Genomic DNA, 20,210 nt, shown 5'->3' on the forward strand with positions numbered 1-20,210 from the left:
AATACCCTGAAGCTGACAAGCAACATTATTAGTTCTAATAAAAGAAGGGTTTGATACACCATCATATGCAGATCCAAAATACAAAGCAAAAAAGGTAGAACTTTTTTGATTTTTTCCTTGATACCTTGGCTTAAAAAAATTTCAACCTATTCAGACCAATTCATATATGCTATGCCTGTACCGTGCCGTTTTTCAACCAGGCCAATACACCCCCCAATACCAATATTCAGAACCATGGTTGGAAAATATGACGGCAAGGTGGCAACAAGTGAGAGGGAGATCCGAGCATTAGAGGAGTGGCTGGGATGCGAATATTTATAGAAAGTATGGTGATTCTAGTGGGGGCTAGTTTCCTGGGATTCCCTCAATGCATGAGGGGTTAGATATTCGGAGAGCAATCAATAGGCTCGGCGAAAGATCAGGCGGAAATAGCAGAAACCTTCCTAGCAAAGTAGGTAATATGTTTTGCAATGGTATCCAATTTCTAATTGGTTGAGTTTATAAGGTGAGGTATTGGAGGGATGGTTGGCTCGATGATGAGCCATTGTTTGAATCTTTCCCATGCATGTTTGTTCTATACTAGAATCAAGAGGTGACGGTAATAGACTGCTATGAGTTTATTGGGGATTCAGTGGTGTGGAATATGGTTCTTTGGAGAAATCTCACCAAGTAGTTTTGATCCCATTGGAGGCCTGTGAGGAACTTCTTAACTTCACAAACTGGGCATTGCTCCTTTAATGGAGATAGGAAGGTTTGAAAATGGGTGATGAATAGTAGTTTCGAGTCTAGATCCTTCTCCTTCTGGGTAAGAGTAGGGTGATTGCACCACGTGCCAAAGTCTAGGGGCTTCCACGTTGCTTATAGTCCAGGCGGTTGCGTGGGTCACAAAGGCTAACAAAATCCTCACATCTTTAATCTCAACAAATGGAATATAAGGGGATTGGGGAGTCTTTGTAAAAGACTCCAAGTCAGGGAGGTCTGTAGAAAATCTAAAGCAGATGTAATCCTTATTCAGAAATCCAAGATCCAAAGTCTCGATTAGGGTCTAGTTGATTCTTTTTTGGGTCGTAAAGGGTTTAGGTGGCAAGCCTTGCTGGCAATCAGTTCTCCTGGGGGGTTTATTGTCCTTTGGAATCCGATTATTTGGACAAGGGAAGACAACTGGATTGGAAAGTTCTCAGTTTCAGTGGTCCTGAAAGGTGTATCCTCATCTTTTCGTTTGGTTATTTCAGGAGTTTATGGGCCTAACCAACCATCCTTGAGACCATCTTTTTGGCAGGAGCCGTCGGAAACTGGGATGAAATGGCAGCTTCCCTAGTGTCTCGGGGGGGTTGTCCACGAAAAGTTTAAAGGCAAGAAAATTTCTTTTAGCATGAGGGGTTTCTCCAATTGGGTCCAGAGTCAAGAGTTGTTTGATTTGCTGTTGGGGGTAACCAGATTTACTTGGTCCAGTGGTCAGTCCAATCTAGTCATTTCAAGATTGGATAGATTTCTAGTTTCCCAATTGTGGTTAGCTTCCTTCCCTCTGACAGGCAATTAGGTCTTCCCAAGTCTACGTCTGACCACTGTCCAATTTCCCTGGAAGTGATTGAGGATTGGTGGGGGCCTAAACCTTTCCGTTTCGAACTGGCCTGGCTGTAGTTGAAGGTCTCTTCGAGCAGATTGTGGAATGGTGGAAGTCTGTGGAAGTCGATGGTTAGGTAGGATTCAAGTTATGCCAAAAGCTTAAAGGCATAAAAAGCAAGCTTAAGATTTGTAGGAAGGAGATTTATGACCAGAGGTTGCTGGATATGGATAGTCTGCTATCAGCTATTCAGGTTTTAGACACCAAAGAGGAAAGAGGTAATTTGTCAGAAGATGAGGCAGTAGAAAGGAAGAAGCTGTGTTCTGATTATAGTAAAAGTTTGATTGAGGAGGAAATTAGGTGGAGGCAACATTCAAGATCTCTTTGGTTAAAAGAAGAGGATAACAATACAAAATACTTTCAGTGTAGCTAATGCCCGAGCCAGGAGCAACATGATATCATCTCTGTGGGTTGATGACAAGCTCGTTGAGAAAAGGATCAAATCATATCCGCTTCTATCAAGTTCTTTTCGGGTCTTCTTTCCAAGGAGGAGGAAGTCTGTTCGACTCTGGTCAACTTGGAGTTTGATTGAAGGAGCTAGTAGTTTTGAGCAGTTGGCTTCAGAAAAAGGAAGTTAAAGAAGCAGTTATGGACCTTGGGTGTGAATAAATTTATCTCCTCAGTTGGGACGAGGTGTGCAGACCTTTTGATGAGGGAGGGGCAGGTATACAAAATTTGGAGGAGTTCAATGCTGCCCTTCTAGGTAAATGGGTTTGGGGATTCGCGACAGAGGAAGATAGCCTTTGGAGAAAGTGATTGTGGACAAATATGGAATTTCGAGCTTGGGCAGATGGACCAAGGCTTCAGCTTTGTACAGGGCCTCCCCCTCTGCTGGAAATCGATCTCTTGTTTGGTGGGCATAGTTCTTCCCGAGATTGGGTTTTCAGTAGGTAGAGGGGACAATGTGCAATTCTGGGATGGCGCGTGGTTGGGGGAGTCTACCCTTAGATCTACATTCCCCCTTATTGCTGGTATCTGCACGAGACAATCTCTATCGGTTGCAAATTGCTTCTCTCCCAGCGGCACGGGTGGGCTCCCCCATGTCGGTGAAACCTCCTCGATCCTGAAATAGAAGAAATGTCCGGATTGTTGGCTCTTTTGGAAGGTATTCATCTTTCCCCGGACCATCTGGATACTCCACATTGGTTGAAAGACAGATCAGATATCTTTACGCTGCAATCCTTCCTTAAGGTTCTTTGGGGGCCAAGTCCTGAGGTGCATTGTAGTTTCACTAGCCCTATTTGGCATTATCAGGCTTCGCCAAAAGTTGTTGCTTTCGCATGGTTGGTGGACAGAAACAAAATTTTAACAATGGACAATTTGCGCAAGAGAGGGATGATTTGCCCAGCGCATGTCTTTTGTGTATGCTAAGTGAACATTGGAGTATCTTTTCATCCACTGTCCTTTTGTGGCAAGTGTTTGGGAAAGTATCCTATCAGCATTTAGGATCCTCTGGGTAATGCCACTCTCTTCGAGTAAGCTCTTTAAGGCCTGGAATGATGGCTTCCCCTCTTAATCCAACAAATGGAAATGGCATATAGCATTGTTGGAGGCTTTGTGGGGCATATGGCGGGAAAGGAACGAAAGATGTTTCAAGGATAATAGTCATTCCTTGGTTTTTATAGTTAACAAGGTGTTCTCCATGATTAGGGAGTGGGATTCCTAACTTGGGGGTTGGGGTGTTGTATTTTTTTTTTTTTTTTTTTGTTGTTGATCTGTTTTCTTGTTTTGCCCTTCGGGTTTTTTATATTTTATATATATATATATATATATATATATATATATATATATAGAGTCATGCTCCCCTGCGCACCTACACACGTGCGCACCTTTTCACACGTGCCATGTGTGTCTAATCTGAATGGTCCATGTGATGCGGAATCCCATAAAACCCCATGTGACAAATTTTCACCCGGATCTAATATTCTGGTGGGCCATAGCAAAGAGAAACGCAAATCAAGGGAGGAAACTATTTTCATTTTTCATGGCCCATCAAAGTTTTAGATCAAAGTAAAACTTGGGCCCGGGGGGTTTCAGGACGTGCTGCTTCACATGAACGGTTCAGATTTTGGATCCACATCACGTATGATGGGTTCTCAAAAAAGTTCGTACGTAGTACGTACGAACTGGTTCGCAGGTGAGCGTTTCCGTGTGTGTGTATATATATATATATATATATATCCTTCAAACAAAAAAGACGAAGAAGGAATATAGCAATCCTAACATGTGCACCATGTGCAGGAAAAAATGAGGAGACAATGGTTCATCTCTTCCTTTGTTGCATATTGTTCTAGCCTTGTAGGAGCTGGTTGGGGTCTTCTTCTTCTTCTTCTTCTTCTTCTTCTTTTTTTTTCCATCCCTTTGGGTTGAATTGGACTCTCAATGGTTCTAATAAAGACCTAATTGCCGGATGGGAGGTGGGACAATTTAATTCACAAAGAAATATTATTTGGAAGATATTACTAAATGTAGTTACGTGGGGGATATGGAGAGAGAAGAATAAAGAATTTTCTAGAATTTTCTTTGATTGACTTGATAAGAGAAGGATATCATATATGGTTTTTAGGTGGCTGCTATAGAGTCCAAGTTCAGAGGGATCGCAATATCAAACCTGTACTCTGTTATTTGCTTTTCCTGAAGGTCTGGAGAAAACAAAATAGGATTTCCATAATCATCCCTTCACAATAGGAAGAATGTAGAATTCTTTTTCCTTGCTGCAGGGACAAGGAGGGGGGTCGAAAATAGGGATGAGATGTCTATGTGGACACCCCCTAGGTGTGGGTGAATTGAACTTAATTCTGGTGGCTGCTCCTGCTGCACAGGCCCAATAGGAATGGGAGGAGTGTTGAGGAACCACAAAGGGGTGATTCTGATAGCGTTTTCTGGTCTTTGTAGTGAGTCAGTGCATCACTTGGCTTGTATGTTACTTGGTGCTTAGAGAAGGCTTAAGGTGTGTTTACCAGATACTTCAACAAGCTTTTTAATTTTTTATTTTATTTTATTTTATTTATTTATTTATTAATTTTTTTTTAAAATTATAAAGGGGATGATAAAATAACCAGTCATCCATAGCAAGGCAATGAGGTGTGTAGATCCTTAAACAAGCTTAATTATAAAAGGAGATGATAAGATAAGCAGTCATCCATAGCAAGGTAATTAGGTGTGGAGAAAGTTTTTGGGTGTTTTTGGGCTGTGTGGGGTAATTCCTGTCTTGGTTGGTGATCTTCTTCTAGCTGGATTCGGGCCTTCTCCGATAAAAGAAAATTTTTGGTACCTTTCCTTTCTGGCTATTTTGTGGTTGATTTGGGAAGAGTGAAACAATCATATGTTCATGGTATATTGGCTACCACCAACACTATATTCACAAAGGCTAAGAATAGAGTTATTTTTGGCAATATGCCACAAATATTTTGCAGACAGGAGGATGGAAGATTGATGGGTGATTGGGTTAACATGATGTAAGTGGATGGGGGGAGCATGGGATGGCTCCTCCCTATCTCCTCCTTTCCTTTTTTCCTGTCTTAGTAAGTCCATCGTTACCGCTAAGAAAAAGATGTCCAGTCACTGGGTCAGGGAGGATGGATCAGGCCCTTGGAAGGCTGCTAATTGTGTTAGAGATTAAATTTCTGTTGTCTGGTTTGACTGTTGAATGGTCATGTCCTGAGTGAGGCCAGTGAGGTCACTACTAGCCTCATTAGAGATGGGAGTCACTCATAGTTGGGACGTCCTCACCCTTATAATTTGGTTGTTTTAATAAAGCTTTTGTCATCTTTCCAAAATCCATGTTATCATTTAGTTGGATCCATAACTATGTACTAATCATTCATTGTAGAAAATGTTGTGGTATGATTTGATTAAAAAAGTCATTTGGTGGGATCACTTACCAAAATCATTATCAATGCAAGAACTATTTCAGTGCCCATGTGATGGTTGTTGAAAGTTTACTATTTATATGGTTTTTGAGTGCTTCTTCCAGCTTAATATCAGAGGTTGTTTTTCAGCTTCTTTACATGCTATTTCATGTTTCATTTGAGGTTCTAGCAGTGGTTGTTAGAAAAAAGCTTACTGAAATAGAAACCACTGTTTCAGATTGCAAGGGAGTTACGGCTCAGGGATATTGGTGGCATTATCGTGGTAGATTTTATCGACATGGTTGATGACTGTAAGTGAAGAAGTCTCTATTGAACAACATGGATTCATTTTGCTCTCGATTTTGTTTTTGTTACCATTGTTATGATTACATAAATAGGTTCTGCGGAAGAAATGACATGCTTTCTGATTTTATTTTTATTTTTTAAAAAAACCTGAGGCATATAAACTATCATTGACGAGTTTCCTCTGATTTCATATTTCTTTTCCAGCAAATAAAAGGTTAGTCTATGAAGAAATCAAGAAGGCTGTTGAGAGAGATCGATCAATAGTGAAAGTTTCTGAATTATCCAGGCATGGACTGATGGAAATAACCAGAAAGAGGGTATGCTTCTCACAAATGAATTATCTTAGAATTGTTCTACAATAGTAAGAAATTGATGGATCTCCTTGCATAAAAAACTGCAAGTTAACTGGCTCATCTTTAGCATAAAAAATTCAGGTAGTGTGCTCATCATAACTGACCGCTCAATGTGGTACCCTTGGATTGGCCGCAACCCCAAACTTGAATCAATCATATCTTGAAAATGAGTCAATTGTAGAATGATAGCCTGACCATACAACCGATAAACTGCAATGTGCAGCAGAAAGTAGGTGATTCATCAAATCTTGAGGACATTTTATTTGGTCTTATTTTTGGAATATGGTTGATCTATGAGGTGACCCATCGATTGGATGGTTCAGATCAATGAGTATGCTCTTTGATGGTGTTCTATTAATGTTTCCTTAAAGATAAGCTTGTTAAGTTGTTAACATGCATTGTAACTGTTGAGAAATTCCCCAGTACATGTTTGGGAAGTATATGGTTGACGACCTGAGGATATGTTGTAGTGTGCCAGGGTATTCAGTTTGTAGTTGTATAAATGGGTCCCATGGTTAAGTGACCCAGATCACTGATCTGATGGCTCCAAAATGGACAGATCATGCCCTGAAAGTTTCCTGGATGGGACAATCCTAAGCCTTTAATTATTGTCTTCTAATGGATGGTTAAGGAAATCAATGATACTCATTCAACTGAAAAGCCCCAGATTGGGATGGCTAGGATCATCTAATCTGGGAGATTTTTTAGGCGTGGTCCATCCATGATGGGCCTCATCAGATCGAGATTTAGATTTCTGAACCATGGGATTCACTTAGATGCGCATCCTGGTTGAGGGTTGTAGAATTCCTCATAATCATCATCGTCATCGTCACAACCTTTTCCCATCATCTATTTGGGCTATACATATATACATATGTACATACCAAGGTTGTCAAACTCAGGACTGGGACTTGAATCGAGTGGCCCATAAAACTTGACTCAGGTGGGGCGACTCGGACCAGTCCCATTCTTTTTTTCCAATTAAATAATTTTACTGTCATCATCTAAGCCTTATACCAATTAATTGGGGTCGGCTACATGAATCATTTTCCACCATTCCACTCTATCAAGGGCCATAACCTTAGGTAGACCATAGGTCATCAAGCCTTTCTAATTATCTTCATCCACGTCCTTTTGAACCTTCCCCTTATCCTTTAGATTCTTCAACTTGTACCAACTCACTCTTAACGGTGCAGTTCTTGGTTTCCATTGCACATGACCAAACCATCCAAGTCTACTTTCCCTCGTGCAAAACTCCCCCCAACCCTCTAAAAAATAACTGCGAAGGTTGTTTAAAAGCACTCAAGGTGTCCTAGATGAAAATGAGGCTGTCTCTCTACGAAGGCCATTAAAATGCACTGAAGCTATCCTTGATCAAAATGAATTGATTTAATAGGAAAAGGCTCTCTCTTGACTTGGTGAGGCAGTCAACCTTGATACATACATGTGTGCATGACATCTGACCCATCCAACATGTTGCTCATGTCATAGCAATAATTTCTCTTTGCAGTTCATATACAACCTTACTGATAAGTGGCATCTTTTGTACAGGTTCGTCCAAGTGTCTCATTTATGATTAGTGAACCATGCGGTTGCTGTCATGCTACAGGGCGAGTCGAAGCTTTAGAGACATCATTTTCAAAAATTGAGCATGAAATTTGCCGATTGCTTGTAAGCATGATATTTGTGCATATCATCACAGTAACATCTATGTGGTGCCAAGATATGTTAAAAGCTATATTTTAAGTAGCCATAAATGATTTGACCAAGCTAGATATTTTAGTATGGAGAAGCTTTATCTGAAAATTGCATATTCCAAGGTCATTGACTTCTTCTCTCATGACAATACTTGTTCTCTTAGTGAGAATTCACATATCCAAACTTCCTTTATTTTTAGCACTTTCCGTTATTGGAATTAGAGAATGATGTTTAGTAGGGCCATCAATATACTTAGTTATGGCTTTTCTTGTGTATTTTTCACAGGTATGGTATTTAATCATTGTTTCCTTGTATATTTCAGGCTATATCGAACCAGAAGGCGGATCCAGAAAATGCAAAATCATGGCCGAGGATCATGCTGAGGGTGGACCGTCACATGTGCAACTATTTGACTTTAGGGAAGAGGACGAAACTAGCGGTCTTGAGTAGTTCTCTCAAAGTCTGGATTCTTCTAAAGGTGCCATTGCATAAACACCCTTCCAACTCATAGTTCTAAAACTAGGTGACTTGAAACTCAGCTGATTCAATTTGGTCCAATGAGATTTTGTGTTGAGTCATTTCAGTGGCTTGGTCAACCTGACCTGACTTGTGGATACTCATATGGAATCACATGGTTAAATGAAAACATGGGCCGATTGGCAGGCCGATCGTTTTCTTTATGAAAGTTATTTAGATTCTGAGACGTGAAACTTATGCCATAACCAATACACTGTCAGCTGCTTTGTTTATTCCAAGTATTTTAAATATTGATTAGTATTTTATTTTATTGTTAAATACCAAGTTGAGTCAAGTGAAAGACTTGGTCAAGTCTTCTTGTTAACCTGATCAGGCTAGACATCGAGTCAAATTGACTTTTCCTTTATTCGAACTAGGTATCAACTTAGAGATCTTCATTGCGCCCTCGTGCACCTCTACATGCAGCCACACTTGTCAGCCTGACATGTATTGGTCACATTCGGGCCATGTGGGATGTGTAGATGAACTCACTGGAAAACAGAGCCGGCCACAGGTTCTGAGCCATCCCATGTATGGAAACAATGGTTAGTTAAAGCATTTCCAATTGTCCATATTCAATTTACACATGTGGATCACTGGATGAGTGGACATGCCTATTTTCGGGCCAGGTCATCTAGACTGTGGGGCCCTCCTGGTGCACAGTTTAGATGTCCGCATGCATAGAAAAACCATATGACATTGCTTTTGCTGCAAGTGATCTCTTTAAAATGTAGATGCACGAATATCAATGGCTGATGCAGATTAGGGAACGAAAAACAAGAGGCGGTTAGTAACTACTAAAGAAAAATCATCCCATGAAAACTTGTAAAAAATGTAAAATGTAACTTTGTCGTGGATTATGTCAATGTGAGATGAAGGCATATGGGGTCTTAAGCACAAGATCCCCTGAAAGACTAATCAGTAACAAATCCATTTATGTAATAATTTCCAAAATGCTCATTTATCACATAACTAAATGTTCTCTTAAGTATAAGATATAAAAATTCAAGATAATAATAAAGCAACGTAAACAATAGTTGTTTGCTAAGCCCATACATGCATGTGCGAAACACCATCCACAAGCATGCCACTCTGTAAGGCAGGTGCAATATCCAAGCCATCCATCAGGTGGGTCTCACCCAAGAATCAGGCTGCTACACGATTTAGAAATAGGTAAATGAATCAGAAACCTTCGACCAAGTTTTTCTTTTCAGCTGTACTTTTGTTTTATGAACTGTAGCCCACCTGATGGGTGGACCAACCTGATTCATGGGCCAGGGCATCAACATAGTGGGACCCTCATGATGGATGGATTGGATCTCATACCTATGTGCAAGGCTGGCTGGTACATATGGTGGCATGTACATGAGCTTCCTCATACCTGTTGTGGTCTTATCAAGGCTGTAAATGGTAAATAGATACAGTATATAGATATTCCAATCAAGGAAGTTGTGAAACTAGTTTGTTTTACAAAAAAAAATAAAAAAATGTGTTCGACACATCTACAAATATTTAAATAGAAGTGCATTATTGTCAATCTGAAAACTACATACTTCAGTTGCGTAAAGATTCCTCAATTCCCCATTTCCTTGCATGTTCGATTATGTAAATTTTTAGTCAAAGGTCATGTGGTAGGAAGCCAGACATACATGCGTGATGCATGTACCTATTTTCACATGTATTTGTATGCTTGCTTTGCTAAGCCCATGAATACAATCCTCACCCCCCATTTGAGATAATCTGGCTGAAAAAAATCAGGCTGGCAAACTCATTAGGTGGATCGCACTTATTCAAAAATAATGATGGTGACCAAGCTGATGAGTTGACTATGGCCTACTTTTGGCAAGCGAAACACTATACGGTCCTGTTTGGACGCACTGGCTCAAAGAGGATTTTCCAAAAAAGAGGGATTTTGAGCCTGCTTTTTCAGTCGAGTCTTAGTTGGTGTTTTAGCGCCTATTTTGTTTTGTGGAAGATGAGACGTGCATTTTCAAAGTGCATCCAAATGCATGTCATCAACTGCTGTTTGGATCAAATGGTGTTTAAGCTTCAAACTCACCTTTGGAGGGTACATCCACATGGGCCCTATGTACATTCACACTACTTCAATGCTTGCTTTTTTGGTTTTGGCTTGTTAGTTAAATAGCCGGATTTGAGATTGGCCCATCTTAGGAATGGAAAACTTATTTCATGAAGCTTCTCAAACCAGGTTGCCAGAGGTTTAGCCCGAGGTGTGTTCGAGGTGAAGCCATTTACAGACGACAAGGCAAACAGTGATCAGCAGCAAGTCGCTATATCAAGATTACGGCCCACAGAGGGCAGGTCATACATTCCATCCAGTAAATTGATGGTGTTCCCAGTCAAGAAATGGAAGGGTAGTCGGAAATGAAGTTTGGTAAGCCATTGGATTGCATGGCCCGGTTTCAACTGTACAGGTCTGCCTTCGGTTGGCAATGGCATTTACTCCACTTGGCCTGGCTTACCTGACATGCTGTTTCTTGCCTTTGTGCAGTTTTTTCTTGAGTTACTCTCATGGCCCGCTTCTGCAATTTTGTTTTCTGTAGACATTTTTTCCTTTTTAAGATTGCATTTTTTGAATTAGAAGTTGCATAATTTGTAAACTTGGGAGTAATTATCAGGCTGTGATGCATCAGGACTTGAACAGTGTCCCAATATCCCCATTCTGTGCAGGTGGAGCACATGGTTCAGAGATCCAGACATCAATTCGAGGGTCCCACAGCAGACATGGAACTGCCTAAAAATCTCCACAACAGCAAGATCTTAACCCCTTTGGTCAGTGGCGCTAAAAAAGATTAGCAATACAAGAACAGGCCACAAAAAAAGTTCAAGGAGTGAATGGATCTGGTCTCGTGATCAGGAAACATTTTAGGGCATCCTACATACAGTGTGGCCCATCATATCAACGGCTTGGATCATCACTGATCCATAGCACAACTGCACTGAGTGGGTGCGTTAGGACACTTCATGTCCTGTCGCATCATTACCTGATAATTGGCTCTGGATCTTTTATGACTGTCATATCCAGTGGAAGTCACATTGTCAGCAACTCACTGTGTATAAAGAGCATCTGTAATTGGAATTTTAGAATGCATTTCTGGCATTCAAACATGTTTTTTTTTTTCTTTCATTATTTCAATTTATTGTAATCCAAATACTATAATTTATCAGCCTTGTAATCACATCTTAGATGTTTTGGATTTTGTTCCTTGAGCACAGGTACAAACACAAGCAGGCCCCACTGCATTTCGCAGTACAAAAGCATCTGCTGGATAAGATCAGGTATGATGATGATATGATAGCATGTATGAGGTATGCTACAGCACATCTCGTCTCATTGTTATTGGATATGTCAGGACAGCCATTGGATCTTGGCCATGAAAACCATTTGATCTGATGACATACGTAGCCAATGGTATCTACCTCAAAAACCTCAAGATTGGAAGATCCTAAACCAACAATCAGTGGCCAACAATACAATAGGTTAAGGAAACAATCCTTAATCAAAGGAAATGATTTCAAAATGATCAAAGGGTTGAAATATTCCAATCTGAGATTTCTTTTGGTTACCCTCCCATTCAAACCGAGGCCTATCTTATAAATGGCTTGAATCATTGAGACGTGACTCCAGATCTAATGGCTATTGTATCCTATGACAATGCATTGCAGATGTACCATAGCAACCTCTATCTAATGTTTGGGTGCTGATGCATCGATGTATGGTGCTAAAGTGCGCAAAGTCTGTACAAGCAAATTCATTATTCATTGATCCAGACCATTGATCTGATATGCCCCAGTAAATCTCCAATATTGGAAGATCCCAACCTTCAGTCAGTGGTCGAAAGGATAGATGGTTAAGAATAAGGAAATAAAACCAGCCTGTAAAAAGAAGGCCACAGATAGGGTGTCCACAATCCCCAACCGCCGTAACCCATCTGATCAATGGTCTGGATTAGCTGACCATCAGAGTACTGTGTATATGCAATATCTGTTATACTTATAATAGAAATACAATAAATTTCAATTCTTCACCATATTATTTCTCGAGGTCTTGTGTGGAAAAAACATGTTGACAACCAAAGGTAAGAACTCTCTTTAGGTACACATTATGAAATTGAAATCTGTACAAGTATTTTGCAACCAGTAGGTGCTGTTTGATGAAAGGTAGGATTTCATGCATGTGGGGCCCATTGTTTGACGGTCCAAATCAGTTGTATCATGGCCTCACCATGGATAGGGTTTGCCCCATAAACCTCCCAGATTAAAAAATCACAAACTGTCCAGAGAAGATATGCAGTGATGGTCCACCAAAGGTCCATGTAGGCCAAATAAGGGATATGATTTTTCAATCTGAGAGGTTTCCAACCCATCCCCAATCTTAGGTGAGGCCTTGCATATCAATGGTTTGGATCATCAAAAGATGGACCCTACATGCAAGAAATCCCACTTATCAGCAAACTATACATTGGTGGATGAGTAGTATTACAAACCCAACAGCTGTGGAAATACTTACATATTGACAACCAAAGGTTAAAAAAATAATAATATAGAAAAAAGAAAAGAAAAAAAGAAAAAGAAAATGCACCTCTCTTGTCTGTCATTTCTCTAGTTCTTTTTTGCAAAGAGGACAGCAAGAGATTATTCTCAGCCATTGATCAACACATCTTAGATGAAACAGATGGGAACATGGCAATTGCCTTAGCTCTTCCTTGTCTTTGTATTTGGCCAAACAAATGCAGCATTCCTGTTTCATTCCAAACAACAGATGATTAATAAACAGAAGTAAAAAGAAATAAAGGAAAGGAAAAAAAAAACAGTCAGTTTTTTTTAATTTTTTATTTTGTTTTAATCTGTTATAAACAAGGTTAAAAGTTGGATTGGGTGTGTGGCCCATCCATAGGGGGACAGATCAGAACAACGGTCTAGATTACTCTCATCTCTTCACATTTGCTGTATCATTTAGGACAAAAATGCTCCATTGAATATTAATTATAGAGCTGCATCTGGTTACTTGGACACTCCAATCAATCGATCTGGACCGTCTATTAAGTCCATTACATATTTTATGGGCTACTGTACAAAAACCACAGTGATCAGATGATACAATCCAATGAATAAACAAGCCAAGGGAGTGATTCAATAGAGTGGATTTATAATAACTTAAACATATGGTTGAGATGTTTGTGGGCCCAGTATGATGTTTGTATGGCCTCCAAATCATGCGTTGGCTGTCATCTGCCATAGAGATGGATGCCTGATCAGGTGGGCCACCCAAAACAAACAATGCGTGAACCTTTCCCAAACCTCAAAATTCAAGTGGTGTGGCCCACCTGTGTTTTGGATCGGTTTGATTTTTTGGAGGCGTCCCTTCATTCTCATGGCGTGTGCTTATGAACGGACTATAAGGCATGTGCATGGTCGGCCCCACAAATGATCCGATTTTTGTGTGGCCCACCTAACTTCTCACGATAGGATTGGTGGAGATTATAATACGGTTAAAAATGGAAAAGTTCCAATCGTCCTATTTCAACAAACAAGTGTCCACGAATCAGAATGTACAATTTCTTAGTGCCTGCGTATCAAGCGTCATACTCTGTCCGAGTATCAAATAACACCCCACTGGGGCATGATGGATGGATGTTTGCTATGCAGGAAATTTGGTCTCTAAGAGCACGCTTGCAGGGTCCACTATCCTAACTGTTCATCACTGGGTCTCACCCAGGGACGTTGAAAATCGAATCGGGTCAATCCTGCCGAGTTCTATCCTGACTGTCCAATTAAGGAACTTTTGCCCATTGGATGTTTGGGTGGGCCTGATTTCATGTAGGTGGCCCACCTACTACTGCCCACATCTACGCTGGTTTCTCATTCTGACGAGTGGGGCCCATTGATTAGTAATCGAGACCATTGTTATGTTTCACATCACCGTTAACTATAAAAAATCTCCTCGATGGAGCAATCTCAACGTTTGGATTTGTCTCCTAGAGATAGACGGTTGAGAATGGTCCGCATTCAATTGGAAAAAAAAAAAAAAACCCAAGATTGGTCGCTGGTATCTTCCTATCTGGGAGGTTTTTATGGACTGGTCCATCCATACTGGTGGACGCAACGGACCAATGGTCTAGATTACTGAACCATGGGCTTCACTTGTCGATTTGTAAAGATGTGGGCCATGCATCATATAATTCGTGTTGAATTTCAACCGTATCTACGGAAATCCAGATCATCCAAATAGCTGACCTATTTGCCCTTGGAATTTGGATCACTTACTAATTTACTTTTAGCCATCCATTGGACAACCATCAATTGGATGGTTAGGATTGCATTATCAGTATGGTTACAAAGATATGTTATGCCCCACAAATTGAATGGTGTGGATGAGTCACCACCATTTAAAAGACTTGGCAACTCCCACCGACTCATCCAGTCTCGAGTCAAGTCATGACTCGAACCAGCTTGGTTCCGAGTCCGAGTCGACTCGGATGATTTGTATACGACTCGTCCGAGTCTTAAAACCATGAATGGCAATGAACTAGAGCCTAGGTATAAGAGAGAGAACTCACTGAGTTTTCACTTGCATTGGCAGGATTGCAATCACCACCGTTGCCAGCATCAACCTCTTTGAATTTCCATTTGGGCAGCTGTGAGATCTGATCGTCGGATGCGCCCCGCTCGACGGACCCCATGTTCATGTTGTATCCAATCAAGTTGCTGATCAACGGCACACAACAGCACAGCAACAGAAACAGCAGGAAAGGGAAGGAGTAGGTGATTGCATTCCATACAAGCAAGGTAATGCAGAGCACATGCAGCATAGGTGCTTGATCGAAGGTCCCATGTCTCGAATCGAAGATCCAGACATTGCCCATCACGAACCACATCGCGAAGAACAGCTCAAGGAACGTCCGAGATTTGTTCATCAGGTGTGAACTCCTGCTACAGATTAGAGATTGATCAGGAAAAACTCCTTTCCCACCGTCTGAGTATGAACGCGGAATCGAAACACATTTCAAAATGGGATTTTAGAAATCCATAAAGACAGACATGGGTGCACTTTGCCTATAAAAAAAAGACATCAGAAGGTTGTTGGCACATGTGCAAGATCTGGAACATTCACCAGGTGGGCCCCACCTTAAGGGAATTGACCAAAGGTACACATGGCCCACCTGATGAATGTCCTTGATCATGAATATCCCTCACAGGTTCTGTATCTTTTTCAGTTTTCTTATACTGGCCAAACTACCCTCATTTCAATCATCCTGTATTCCACATGTGGGTCCCACCTTTCAATGATCAAGATCATTCATCTGGTGGTCCCACCAAGGATTGGAAAACTACCAGAAATGAGGCATCCAACTACCCCCATCATCTGATAGATTAACAACTTTTTTCTCTCAGCCTACTAATAATCTATCTCAGCTCAAGCATTTTACAGTACCTGGATTCCTCATTGCTCTGTTGCTCGACGTCAGCGGCATAGCTGATTCCATTGCCTTGGCTCCTCGCATGTGGATGTCGATACCGCCAAAACAAAAGGGGGAGACTGAGAATGCTTCCAAGATAATATCCAGCAACCCAAATCCTCAAAGGCCAAACAGGATTCTCCTTGCTAGAGATCACCAAGGTGACAGTTATGGCAGCTATCTGGACTATCAAGATGACGAATTCCATTGCCAACCAAGCTGCGGAATTGAAAGGATTCGAACCCAGATCGGATCTCAATCCGTTCTGGTAGTGGAAGACACGCCTCAAGAAGCTGAACCATTTTGCTCTAGAAATTCTCATCACTGTCCTCATCAAGAACGACAATGGCAGGGATCGGGGCTGCCCGTTTCGGCTACCTACGGTTAGATCTTCTTCGTTGGATAGGGATGGCGATGAGTGTGAGACTGGAATACTTGAATTAGACAACGACTCGGGCGGAAAGAATTAACGGGTATTCATTGGATGAAACAGGGGGTGTTTGAGGTTTGAATTGATTCAATTCTCAAACATGGGTGTGATTGAAAATGGGCCGTTGGATCGACATCCAACAGCTCAGAAGCTGCCCGCAGAATTACAGAGGACGGATTGAATTGCAGAGGTATTCAACTCTACATGAAACACTGCTCAAAGAGATTCAAAAGAGCATAGAAGGTGGAATGAAAACCTGAAATTAGAAAGCAACTTTTGGATAGAAATCATACAATTGAATCATCAGGTGGACCGCAGGATCAGAATTGTAAAAAACCCAGAATTCGAATTTGCTGAATTCTCCATCTTCGGACAGAAATCATAAGATTGAATCATCAAACCGACCTGTTCGATGAAAGCCGGGCACAAGTAGAGTCATCAGCCATTCACGCAAGAAACAGAAAATCTAAATTTACAAAAAAAGCTCGAGTTCTGGAGTAGAAAGAAGGGAACGAATTGCTAGATGGATTTTTCAGATGGAAACAGGAAATGGGTTATGATCGAAATTCCTCGGTTGCTACTAATACCAAGTTGGTGGATGAAGTAGATGGTTTTGAAGAGAAATAGAGAGAGAGAGGAAGGTGGAGTTGGGTTTAGATGGCGACCATAAATCTAACAGCTTTGCTTCAGTTCCAAGCGAATCGAAGGAACTACAACCGTTGGCCTAACTTCCATTTCATTTGTTTAATCAATAAGCAAGACGATAAGATAAAAGAGGTAATCACTCACTCTCTCTCTCTCTCTCTCTCTCTCTCTCAATCTATACCATCCAAATTGTGGGGGCACATCGTGGATGTAGCATATACCTAATAACTTCACACTGATCAAGAAATCCTAACCATCGAATTGATATAATTAAATGGATTCTCTATCTCTCTCTATCCATCCATCCATCCATACCATCCAAATTGTGGGTCATATTGTGGATGGAGCATATCTCTAACTTCACACTGATCAAGAAATCCTAACCATCAAATTGATGGTTATCAAATGGATGGTCTCTCTCTCTCTCTCTCTCTCTCTCTCTCTCTCTCTCTGTCTCTCCATCCACACCATCCAAATTGTGGGGCACATCATGGATGGACTGGTTATCTATAACTTCAAACCGATCAAGAATTCCTAACCATCGAAACAATGGTCATCAAATGGATGGTAAAAGTAAAAATAATGAGGGGTCCAAATTCTAAGGGTAAATCAGACCGTTACTATCATCTCATCTATGTAACTCTTTTTAAAAACGCCATCAACAATTAATTCAGAGGTTTTGGACGGTCTGGATTGCCTTACAACTTGCCACGTGTACAGTTGAAGAGTCCCTCTCTTTGATTGGGATAAAAGCAAAAGAGCTTTTCGGGAGGAAATGCAAGGGATTTTTCCATTGTTTGCATGTGTATCATTTTGCCTTTTTTTAAATTTGAATTTTGGCGGGTACGGAGATCATGAAATTTCAGAGCTACGGTGGGCTACCTAACTCAAACCGGAGGTTACGTTATCTTGTCACAACTTCGGCCTTGACTTTTCGCAAAATAACCAAAATGCCTGCCCTTGATAGAGAGAGAGAGAGAGAGAGAGAGACTTTGGTACTCAGGCAGAGAGTGACAGATGATACGCTGGCACTTATAAATTACTTAGAAATAGTACATGAAAGATTTTCAAACTAAATTGTCCAAACTACGTGTACGGTTATTTGATTATATGACTATCATATTAGTGGACATTTATTGGACGGTTCAAAATGAAAATTATCCAATGGTCTTTATTTTATTTTATTTTATTTTTTTTCCAATGGTCTTTAGTTTCAATACAGTGGATTGCTCAATTTAGTGGTTTTAATTTTAATTCACGTATGCCACGTGTACTATTTCAACAAATAGCTCGGTGGGGCCCACCCTGATGTGTGTAAATCCACTCGGTCCTTGGGCCACAGAAAAGGCAAAAGTGAGGATGGGGATGTCCACTATTAAAACATCATTAGGGCCCACCGAAGTTTCTGATCAGACTCACATTTGGATTTTCCCTTCATCGTGAATCTACGTGTGAACGGGTTGGATTGCATGTAAACATCACGGTGGGCCCCAAGAAGGCTCCAATGGTGTGTGATAATATCCTCACCGTTCGATTTTGTGTGGCCCACTTGAGTTTTGGATAGGTCTAATTTTTGGTATGGCGTCGTAGCATGATCTGGTGAAAGTGATGGACGGAGTGGATGTTGCATGTACATCAAGGTGGGTCATACAGAGCTTTTCTGCTGCAGGGGTTGCTGGAAATTCGCCTGCTGGTTTCCCCAAACGTGTCACTGGTGGAGTGACATCCTAGCCGTATAATCTGTTGCTCCTACCATGAAGATCATCCATCTCGAAAATTGTACCGATCTGCTCATTGGGTGGGCAAAACCCATACACCGATCCAGACCGTTGGCCACCCGTTGATTTCATTGGCCTGTCAGGAGAGATAATCGGCCTGGATTCGTACGAGGTGATCTTCATTGTGGGGCCCACTGCTCACATGGATCGGATATCCTGCAAAAAAACACCTTGCCAGGAAAAGGAAACAGAATGGCTATTGGCTGGTGGTCGGTGCTCTGTGGGCCCCACTATGATGTATTTCTTTCATCCATTCCGTCATCTATTTTTCCAGATCATTTTAACTTATGAGACTAAAAATGAGGTATATTCCAATCTCAAATGGACCACATTATAGGAAACATTGTTGAATGAGCGTCGGCCATTAAAAGCTTTTTGGGGGCCATAAAAGTTTTGGATCAAGATGATATTTTTTCCCCTTCATCTGGGCCTGGATGACCTGATCAACAGATTGGATGTAAAATAAACAGTACATTGGGCCTTATGAGGATTTTAATGGTGGATATCCAATCACTATTGTTTTCTTGTGGTATGGTCCACCTGAGATTTATATTCATCTCATTTTTGGGATCCGGCTCTAAAATGATCTGTAAAAATGGATGAACGGAATGGATGAAACAGATGCATCATGGTGGGGCCCACAGAGCACCGACCATCAGCCACCAGGCTGGTGGCAGGGGGTAGCCAATCCGTTCTCCCAGGAAAAGGGCCTGCATTCTAAGTGAGCATACAGCCGGCTGCAAGGCTAATGCATTCATTTGGGTGCACGCTTCCAAAGTGCACTCGCATGACACGTGGAAATAACTATGCCCGTGTGAGATCGAAGCTGCTCATTGAGTGATCTCGAGGGGTGGATGTGTTGTCTAAACATCAGTTAGATATGATAGTTAGATGGATGTGTACAAAATAAATGAACGGTTAAAAGATGATTTGGCAATGGTACAAATCTTGGCACACGTGCGAAATACTCCTGATATTATCGGCCTAATTTTTTATAAGCAGATTTCAAGTGCAACTAGTTGGACCCCAATATACAATCCAACCAGGGGTAACTTCCAACGTGTAAAGTACATGAAAGATCCAACCCGTCCAATAGGTTCAACCTACCATGAAACTCAGTTATTCAGTCCTATATACATATAGGTATACAAAACATAGAAAACGTTACATATCCATTGATAAGTAGTAAAATTTTGTGTGGTCTAGTAGTGAGCGGTTATTATTGATTTTTCTACAGAATGATTCCCATCATAGGACCAGCTATTTGAAGGGTTGGATTTTTCAGGCACATGAGATATTGGAAGTTATCCACAAGGTGAACTGTAATTTATATTCCAATCAGCTGGACCTGAGACTTCTCATTTTTAAAGATGGTACCGACGTACCGTTGGAAACGGATTGGCTACTCCCCCTCCCACCAGCCCGGTGGCTGATGGTCGGTGCTCTGTGGGCCCCACATGATGTATGTGTCTCATCCATTCGGTTCATCCATTTTTACAGATCATTTTAGATTAAATCCCAAAAAAAC

General features: G+C 41.1%; 2 protein-coding genes across 6 annotated transcripts in view; one reads left to right on the top strand and one right to left on the bottom strand.

The window, feature by feature from the left end:
• The window catches only part of LOC131257919 (ribonuclease E/G-like protein, chloroplastic), a 29,234-nt gene extending 17,664 nt beyond the window's left edge, over nt 1–11,570 (top strand). For 3 of the 5 annotated variants that reach the window (XM_058258862.1, XM_058258866.1, XM_058258863.1), the window contains 5 exons: nt 5,714–5,786; nt 5,986–6,098; nt 7,686–7,805; nt 8,155–8,310; nt 10,558–11,570. In XM_058258862.1, the coding sequence (XP_058114845.1) occupies nt 5,714–5,786; nt 5,986–6,098; nt 7,686–7,805; nt 8,155–8,310; nt 10,558–10,737 (642 nt within the window). In that variant the 3' untranslated portion in view covers nt 10,738–11,570. Of the gene's footprint in view, nt 1–5,713; nt 5,787–5,985; nt 6,099–7,685; nt 7,806–8,154; nt 8,311–10,557 lie in introns of those variants that run through there. The other 2 variants (XM_058258865.1, XM_058258867.1) reach the window with 2 other exon arrangements.
• An 805-nt stretch (nt 11,571–12,375) lies between these two features.
• On the bottom strand, nt 12,376–16,970 carry LOC131257920 (E3 ubiquitin-protein ligase At1g63170-like). The gene is made up of 3 exons (XM_058258868.1): nt 15,805–16,970; nt 14,930–15,302; nt 12,376–13,110 (listed from the first exon to the last, which is right to left on the bottom strand). Exons 1-3 carry the CDS (start codon nt 16,161–16,163, stop codon nt 12,964–12,966), a joined length of 879 nt encoding a protein of 292 aa, XP_058114851.1. The 5' UTR covers nt 16,164–16,970; the 3' UTR covers nt 12,376–12,963.
• Between the last annotated feature and the right edge of the window lie 3,240 nt (nt 16,971–20,210).

This window comes from Magnolia sinica, chromosome 10, assembly GCF_029962835.1.
Source record: "Magnolia sinica isolate HGM2019 chromosome 10, MsV1, whole genome shotgun sequence".
Lineage (NCBI taxonomy): Eukaryota > Viridiplantae > Streptophyta > Magnoliopsida > Magnoliales > Magnoliaceae > Magnolia > Magnolia sinica.